Here is a 9592-nt window from a genome sequence, read left to right on the forward strand (position 1 = left end):
TACAAATGGGCGTGTTTCAAATTCGCCTGGTCTCTCTATCTCTGTGATGTTGAAAATATAAGTACATTAGCAAGTGGCGGATCCAGAGGGGGGCTCTCCCCCTAACGTAGTCTAAAGTAGTGTAATTTGCTTAATTAACGCAAGTTTGCGTTAAATAAACTTACTCCAAACGCAAGTTTATCGGATTAACCTATCTTGCCCCCCCCCCCTAAAAAATCCTGGATCCGCCCCTGACATTAGCCTTAAGGCAGCTGCATTTTATAACCCCGCGAAATTGGGAGTTGCGAGTCTTTTCCATATCCAGACCACTTTGAATCTTTCACGATCACGCACTCTCTTTAGAAAAGACTACGAGGTTCTTCCTGAAACGTTACTTTACATGTTCGCTATGACAGCTTACTTTATATAAATGGTAAGTGTTCGTAACTCTCAGTAAATCACAAATCTGAAAACTATAATGATATATTAAAACAGGTGCCTGAAGCATCCCCGAAGAGAACGACGGGATCTGAAGGGTCAGTAGGTTGCCAGTGCTCGCAAGAGAGTATGCGTTTTTTCTCAATGTCCGAAAGCAAGCGAGTATTTCTCACTACAGAAACTGTATACAGTCAGTATGTTTAATTAAAAAGCAACACATTCTAGATATAGTTTAATGTGTATACCTGTTTAATCTCACGGCTTGGAGATCGAATTGAAACTCTTAATTTTTTGTCAGAAAGTAGAGGGACTTGGAATTTTCCGTTTGGGGAAGAAGGGCAAAATATTCTTTTTTTCCGTTTGTCATAAGTGTCCGCTACGTTTTTTTCTCTTTTAAGGATAATTCATATTGCGCTTTGGCGTTACGTTCTCCCCTTCATACTGGACTCCGTTGGGCTTGTTTACCCTAAATAAGAGCTTTGTCAACATAACCATAAGACGGAGCGAAACGCAAGAGCCTTGATGAGAGAAGTTAAACAAATTCCAACTTCTTACGTTTACAAGGCGAAAATGGATCTCTTTATGAAATATAATAGCATTTATAGAAATTAGAAAGTATTTGTATGGCTAAATGGACCCTGCTTTCAAGGGGAAAAAAGATACGAGACCGGTGTTATCCCAGGCAAGGGGTCACTCCGGACCAGGGGCATAATTTGCTATGGAACAGTAGGGGGCAACTGTCCTCTCCAGGTCTCGATTTGCCTCCCCCTCCCCCAGCTGAAATTTAGTTCCTTCCAAAATCTTGTCAAAACTAAAATAAACCTGCCTAATTCAGGCATCAACAGAAACAGATCTTTTTTTAGTACATATTTACCTTTTAGTACTATAAAGTACTTTTATAATACTATATAGTACCTTTAAGCGGCGTTCAAAAGCGTGTCTAGCTAGAATCCCATGTCTATACACGTCTTTAGCCAGAATCCAATGTCTAGGCAACGACCGTTCACATGTAAAATTCAGTGCTTAGCTAAAATTACAAATTTAGTTTCAAATTCTCATTTCTAGCCAATCAACAGAGCTTATGTGGGCAAAACTTTCAAAAATTATAATCACTATTTTTACTATCACAAGCAAATAGATCAGAAAAGCGAAGCAATTACCTTAGTGTTCTTCATTATTTTGTCATGCGTAGCATATTTGCCTAAAATGAAAAAAAAATCAATGAGATAGCAAAAATTAAATTTCAATTTACAAATATAAACAAAAATGATGAAATTAGTGGATCTTGACATATTCTGATTGGCTTTAATCGAAAATCCTAGACATTGAATTCTAAAGGCTAGAACTCAATGTCTAGCCAAGCGCTAGCCAAGTTCCATCCTCCCTGAGAATCCCCCGCCTTGTAAAATAGCTTGCAGACGATTCAGCCTGAAAAATTCTCATAAGCATTCTTTCATTTCAATAAGACTTTAATCTCTAATTGGATTTTCGATTTCTCCAGAAATACCCCTTCCATGGAAATATTTCCCAGAAATCAAAACACATGGAAAATAGCCCCTGAATAATTCCGCCGGAACATCTCCATATGAAAAATTGGCAGATGCCATAATATTTTCGGGCCGGCACTGATGTTTTCAATAATTTAGCATTTGTTATTAAAATATTTATAATATTCAATACTCCTACAACTACTACTACTACTACTAACAACTCAAGGCAGTACCAAGTCGTTTGAGGCCAACACAGCTATGCATGCTCCACCTCCATCCCAGTCTATTCATAGCCTCCCTCTTTACACCCTCCCTGGAAGTTCCCATTTCCTTTAAATCTCTATGACATCCTCCCATTCCAACTGCAAACGACCTGCTGTCCGTTTAGCCCTAGGCGGTTGGCCAAAAACGACAATTTTTGCCAATCTGTCATCCTTCATCCACAGAACGTGCCCTAGCCAATCTCAACCTTTCTCTCATGAAAGCCCTAGAAACCGGGATTGAACTACACTTTTCATACAGCCTGCGGTTTGAAATACGGTCTGTCAGCCGGATATCCAGAACAATCCGAAGGCAATTTCTTGGGAAAACGTCTAGCAAATCTTTATCCGGTTTTCGGAGTGCCTATAGGTCTGTTTTTCACTTATCAATGTACTAAGATATTATACCTTTTTTCAGAAAACGCTAAAAAGTGAAGTCTTTGAACAAAGATCTTATATCTTTGGTCGTTTTTGTGCAAACGTCTTTCACCATTCTGCTCTGATCAGCGGTCTGAGAACAATAGGCCCGTTTTTTAGCACTAAGATCTTACACCTAAGATCTTACATCTTTCAGCAAAGATTACCGTTTTTTAACTCATCTTTGTTCTAAGATCTTACAGCTGACAGATGTTGGCAAAAAGTGTGAAGACCGCCACTGTTTTTTCATATAGAACAATGATGAGAGAACTTTGATGATCTACTCATCATTAGGGCCGTTTTTTGGCACTAAGATCTTACATGTTTCTGCAAAGATTATCGTTTTTTAACTCATCTTTGTTCTAAGATCTTACAGCTCGTTGATGTTCGCAAAATACGTGAAAGACGCCATCTTTCTGCCATATAGAACAATGATGAGAGAACTTTGATGATCTACTCATCACTGTTGTCAGACCGCTGATCAGAGCAGAATGATGAAAGACGTTTGAACAAAAACGACCAAAGGTGTAAGATCTTTGTTCAAAGATTTCACTTTTAAGCGTTTTCTGATAAAATATGTAAGTTCTTAGCACATTGATGAGTGAAAAAACAGGCCTATTGTTTTCAGACCGCTGATCAGAGTAGAATGATGAAAGACGTTTGCACAAAAACAGCCAACGATGTAAGATCTTTGTTTAAAGATTTCATTTTTAAGCGTTTTCTGACAAAAGATGTAAGATCTTAGCACATTGATGAGTGAAAAAACAGGCCTAATGGTGAGTATATCATCAAAGTTCTCTTATCATTGTTCTACATGGTAAAACAGAGACGGTCTTCACACTTTTTGCTAACCTCTGTGAGCTGTAAGATCTCAGAACAAAGATGAGTTAAAAAACGATAATCTTTGCAGAAAGATGTAAGATCTTAGTGCTAAAAAAACGGGCCTATAAGGCCTGTTTTTTCACTCATCAATGTGCTAAGATCTTACATCTTTTGTCGGAAAACGCTTAAAACTGACATCTTTTGTCGTTCTTTTGCAAACGTCTTTCATCATTCTGCTCTGATCAGCAGTCTGAGAACAATGATGAGTAGATCATCAAAGTTCTTTCATCATTGTTCTAAATGGCAGAACAGTGGCGTTCTTCACACTTTTTGCTAACATCAGTGAGCTGTAAGATCTTAGAAGATAGCTGAGTTTAAACACGATAATCTTTGCAAAAAGATCTTAGTGCTAAAAAACGGGCCTATATTTTACCACTTTCATCACTGTAGCTTCAAATATTCTAATCCTGGTTTGTAGACTTATATTCGCTGGAAGAAAAGATTAAACCGGTTGGATAGAAGATCTTTTTCTTCAAGTTACAATTTTCTTGTGAGTATTGGTGATTGTTTGGATTGTATTAAAAAAAAAAAAATTTGACTATTTAAAAAAAAAAAAAAAAATGACATTTGTGATTTTAGCTGAATGTTTCAGCTACCTGACCAGGTTTTACCTGGTCCCACCCAAAATTTCCACCCCCCTTACACTCAACCGCTAATTTGTATGCTCCCCAATGGACAAAGTTCAACAATTTTTACTCCATCTGATATTCGAAGGAGCTCAGCTCAAATATGTGTAACTGCAAGTCTTATCCCTAGCTCTGTCCCTCATAGTTATGTTTTACCTCCCACTTATCCTAATTACACCATCCCAACAACAAACAAATATTATGTGCTCAATAAAGGGTACTATCCAGCTTTACCCTCTTATGACAGTGATGAAGAGCTCAGAACAGCTGGAAATCCATTAGAAATATAAGAAATTGCTGTGCATGAAAATGGATTAGTATTACCAAGACTAGGGCAGAATCCCAACATTGGCACAAAAAGGAAAGACTTGTCCCCAGAAAGTGAAATAGGTCCAGCTGCAAAGTGTAAGCAAAGGAAATCTGCAACACCTCAAGCAAATTACATCAACAAAGATACACAGAGCATCATCCCAGAACAAGAACATTATAAAGTGCTATTAGAAATTATCATAGAGGAAAATGGAAAAAACTTCCCTCCTGATTATGAAATTGCAAAATCAATCCAAACAATATTGAAGAATTCCAAATTTGAGCTTGAAGTTAAGAAAGAAAGAAGGAACATGCTTTTATATCTACAAAGTGAAGATGAGGCTGAAAAGATTTTATCTACCAGCACACTCTGCAACATCACCTTAAGGACAAAAAGAATTCAACCTATAGTAAGAGGAATAATTAAAGCTATCGCTCTTAACTTATCCATAGAGGAAATCAAGGAGAGCTTACAAACCCCAACTACTGTGAAAGATGCTATAAGACAGAAAAGATACAATAAGGAATCTAAAAAACTTGAAGATAGCCTTGCAGTATTAATTATTTTTGAGGGTAGGACCCTACCACCAAATATCTGGTGCTTTGGAAGAAAAAGGAGGTATACCAATACTATCGCAGAGTCCTCCAGTGTCACAAGTGCCAGAAATATGGACACACTCAAAAAGAATGTAGAGCTAAAGAGTCAATATGTTTGAGGTGCTCAGAGAAACACCCGTCAAACCAGTGCCCACTTAAAATAATAGACCCTGAAATCAGACCAAAAGCATACATGTGTGCCAATTGTAATGGAAGTCACTCATCAACATCCAATTGGTGCCCAGTAAGGAAGCAAAACCAAGGAATCCTCCAAGTAGCTGAAAAATATCAAATTGGGTTCCGTATGGCACAGATAGCTTATAAAAGCTTTTCTGATGTGCTAAACAAGAGGAGGCTACATCACAATCAGATCAATCATACCCCACAAAGCCAAATCACTGACAGACTTGTAAAATTATCCAAAACAGACGCAGCTGAAAAGTTAGTAATTAGCCTATTATGCAGCCCAGATCTTATGAATTTATCAAGCCTAAGCCTACCAGTTCGTATTGAAAAGCTCTGTAAGTTGGTAGAAGACTTAAATTTAGGCCCCTTAATCAACAAAAAATTTCAAGTTTTTGTCTGCTTAATAATGCTTCATTAGATATGCATCATGGCCCTTAAAATAATGTCTTGGAATGCTCAATCTATAAGAAAAGAAAAAAAGGATATTATTCTTGACCCCTGCTAGGAAAACACTATAGATATGATCTGTATCCAGGAAACTTGGCTGCAACCACCTACAAGAATGAATTTTAGAAATATAACATTATCAGGAGAGATAGAACTAATGGAACCAAAGGAGGAGTTATAATTTGCTTAAAAATAACATTTACTTTACTAGTATTGAGGTTGATACAGAAAAAAACTGTCAATGGAGCATGCAACTTGTTGACTGTAAAATAACACTAGATGATGGCAGGTTTTTAAATTTATTCAATTCAAATGGAAACAATCCCATTGTTGGTGATTTAATAAAAAAGCTATACAATCTAGTACCAAGCAATGAGGATCTGATTATATTGGGTGACTTTAATGCCCATAGTAAAGTATGGTGCAAGTGTGACTTAGATAATCCATCTGGAAGAAGCTTGGAAAAGTTGCTGCTGGAAAACAACATCTGCCTCATAACACCTAATGGGCTCCCCACCAGACGTGATCCTCTATCCCAAGTTGAAACTACAATTGACCTGATTATGGCCAGCCCAAGTATGGCAAGCACTATATCCATTTGTATCCGACCTTAAACATTACTGTTTAGTGACCATTCTCCTATCCATTTAACAATATAGTCAAATAGACAATCTAACCGCAGATCACCTTCAACAAATCATGGTAATGGATACAGGTTTCAGATAAAAAGGGCTAACTGGTCAGTTTTTAAAGATAATCTGAATCAAGTTCATATTAAAAACATTTTGACTACAGATACCTCCATTGATGCTAGAATTCTCCTATTTCAGAAAAAATTATGAGACACTGCAAAGATGTCTGTGCCTTTTACTGGAAGGGTTGATAAGAAGGTGAAAAGCAGCATTTGGTGCAATAGAGAGTGTGAAGAGTCAAAAAAAATTTTTAAGAAAAAAGCCAGAATATACAGTGCTGGAACTACCTTAGCCAATCTTATTGAATTGAAAAAATCATACGCAAAATTTTAAAAATCAGTTTCAGCAGCAAAAAACAAAAATATCAGAGAATTTATGGAGCATCTTGATTTCAAGACTCCAGCAAACAAAGTTTATTCATTCCTTAGACACATGATGAACAAACAAACCCTATCCAAAAACCAATAACCCACCTATGATACACAATAGCAATCCTCTTCTCACTGAATCAGAAAGTGCTAAGGCAAGTTTAGAGCTGCTCAGCAGAACAGTAGGTAAAACTGATAATGGTATAACTGCTGTCATTTGCCAAACCTCCAAATTCAACAGACTTTCCAAAAGAGAACTACATGAGCCATACAATAAGCCATTTACTTTAGCAGAAATACAAAATGTTATATCCAACCTTCCAAAAACTGCTCCTGGATCAGACATGGTTTTCCCTCAATTTGTTTCCAATCTAAGTGACGTGTGGATATCATGCCTCCTTGACTTAATTAATCAGGCATGGGATAGTGGCTATTTCCCAAAAATCTGGAAATCAGCAACATCAATAATGATTCCTAAAGCTAATAAAGACTGCTCAATGATTGAAAACCATCACTTTATTACGCTCTTGCCTGTTTTAAGCAAAGTGTAAAAGGCTTGTAAAAAGGAGGTTGAACTGGGAAATTAAAAAAGAAAATTCCTCAAATATGATCAGTTTGATTTTAGGAAGAATGAAAGCACCATTGACAACCTGGTATGTTTTAAAGGTGATGCCACATACACAATTCAGAATCAACTCATTATAATTGCCATGTTCCTAGATGTTAGAGAGTTCCTTTGACTCCTTGACTCATAGACAAATTTTAATAGTATTATTGAAAGTAGTATACGCGGAAAAATATTAATTTGTGAAAAGTTACCTTGAAGACCGTGAAATCTGTATTAAAGTAGGCAACACCATCTCTACTGACACCTTGAAAGTAAAAAGGGGTGTACCACAGGGATCAGCATTGGGACCTGATTTCTATAATATCGAAGTTTAGTATATACCACTTGATGATGGACCATCCAGAGCAAGCATATTTGCAGATGATAAAGTTTTCTGGGTCACAGGAAGAAAAATCAGTGAAGTCACAAGAAACATAAAGGCTGTATTGCAACAATTAGAGAATTGGGAAGCCAGTTTTGACATCAACTTATCCTTTCATAACACAAAAGGGATGCTTATAACCAGAAAAAATTCTATCATTGCTCCAACATTAACTTTAGGTGGCAGGAAAGTCGAATATGTTAATCAAATGAAGTTTCTAGGTTGTATTATTGACAGGAATCTAAATTGGAATCCCCACATAGATTACACTAAAGGGCCATGTATTAGAAGACTAAATGTCATGAAATCATTCACAAGGATCTCTTGGGGCAGCAGAGCCAAATTCCAGATAGAGTTTTTCAAAAAATACATTAGACCAAAGCTTGAATATGCTGCAACAATATACCAATCAGCTCCACAATCAACCCTTAAAAGACTCGATACCATACAGAATTCAGCTCTGAGGATTTCCTTTGGAGCAAGAAATACCACACCAATACCATTACTGTTATCAGAGAGTGGCCTCAAGGATTTGGAAACAAGAAGAAGTATTGCAGTTTTGAAATATATCAAGAAACTGTGGACTGCTGAGAAAAGACACCCAGTAAAATCAAGAATAGTAAAACCAGGCGCCTGTATCACAGCCAACAGTCAAAATAAACGTAATCAAATACATATCTTTGAACGAGCTATTCAACTGTGCTCTCAATTTGACCACAATTTAAAAATAACTGATATGCTAAAGGTCCCAGATAACCCGCCATTACCGCCTTGGGAACAAAGACATCTTGAGTGTGTAAATAATATTGGTGAAATGTGTCAATATAATCTTGCAATCAGCTTTAAGTTACACATGGCAATTTTCTACCATGACTTGCTACATATATATACAGATGGATCAAAAACTGGACAAGACACACCAGTTGGGACTGCATTTGTAATCCCACAGCTGCAAATTACAAACCAATTCAAGTTACCAAATGAAACATCAGTATTCCAGGCAGAAATTATTGCTATAAAGAATGCTTTTGAATGTATAGGAACCAATCTGCAGAGCTATCCTAATATTGTTATATGTTCAGATTGTAAAGCCTCCATAGATGCCATCAACATTGTAATTAGAGACAGGATGTCATTTAGGGAAGTAACTGTCTGTTATTCTGTTTTTACATCCGCATGTAAAAAACCATAAATTTATTCTACAATAGGTGCCAGCTCATGTTGGGATTGACGGTAATGAAACAGCAGACAGAGCTGCAAAGCAGACCACCAAAATGGCAGGCCCCTTTAGTGAGTGTGACTCCCTAAGGAAGTTAAGATGATTGAAAAAGTGATACGGAGCCTAGATAAGTTCTCTTTTGAAGAAAATAGGAACTTGTCAGGTAATTGCTTTGTCACTTGCAAAACCACAAGAAGTCACAGACTAAAAATATATGAGAAACTAACAAAAAAAGAAGGCGTTATTATCTTTCGTCTAAGATCTCAACATGCAGGGGTTTAATCCTATCGTGCAAGATTCTTAGGAGAAGACGAACATTGCAAACATTGCAACAATGAAGAGATAATTACGCATGTTCTAATAGATTGTGATAATTAGCAACGTCAGAGACAATATTTAGCAAAGTTATTTGCACATAATTCTATGTGCCCCAATTTAGATCTACTTTTGGGAGGTATTGCTGATGACAAACTTAATATGCAAATTTGTCGACTTGTAGTGCAGTTTTTACAAGACATAGGAGCAGATAAGAAGATATAGTCCAGTTTGTTACTTAAATTTTTTGAATCTTGATTATGAGTGTAGTGTAAAATTATAGTGACAGTTCACCCCTTACTTACTTTTTCAACTTTATAATGTGATATTTTGAGAAACCATTGAATGGGGACCTAAGTGACATCTACTGTCAAGAAA

The 9592-nt window shown here is 36.7% G+C and overlaps 1 protein-coding gene across 1 annotated transcript; it reads left to right on the forward strand.

Moving 5' to 3' along the window:
• Positions 1-7810: 7810 nt before the first annotated feature.
• Positions 7811-8872, forward strand: LOC148950113 (uncharacterized). The gene has a single exon (XM_089091782.1). It carries the CDS (start codon positions 7811-7813, stop codon positions 8870-8872), a length of 1062 nt encoding a protein of 353 aa, XP_088947908.1.
• The last annotated feature ends 720 nt before the right edge of the window (positions 8873-9592 follow it).

The sequence above is a fragment of the Artemia sp. Qi Xiang Cuo genome, chromosome 7, assembly GCF_049724085.1.
Source record: "Artemia sp. Qi Xiang Cuo chromosome 7, ASM4972408v1, whole genome shotgun sequence".
NCBI classification, from domain to species: Eukaryota; Metazoa; Arthropoda; class Branchiopoda; order Anostraca; family Artemiidae; genus Artemia; species Artemia sp. Qi Xiang Cuo.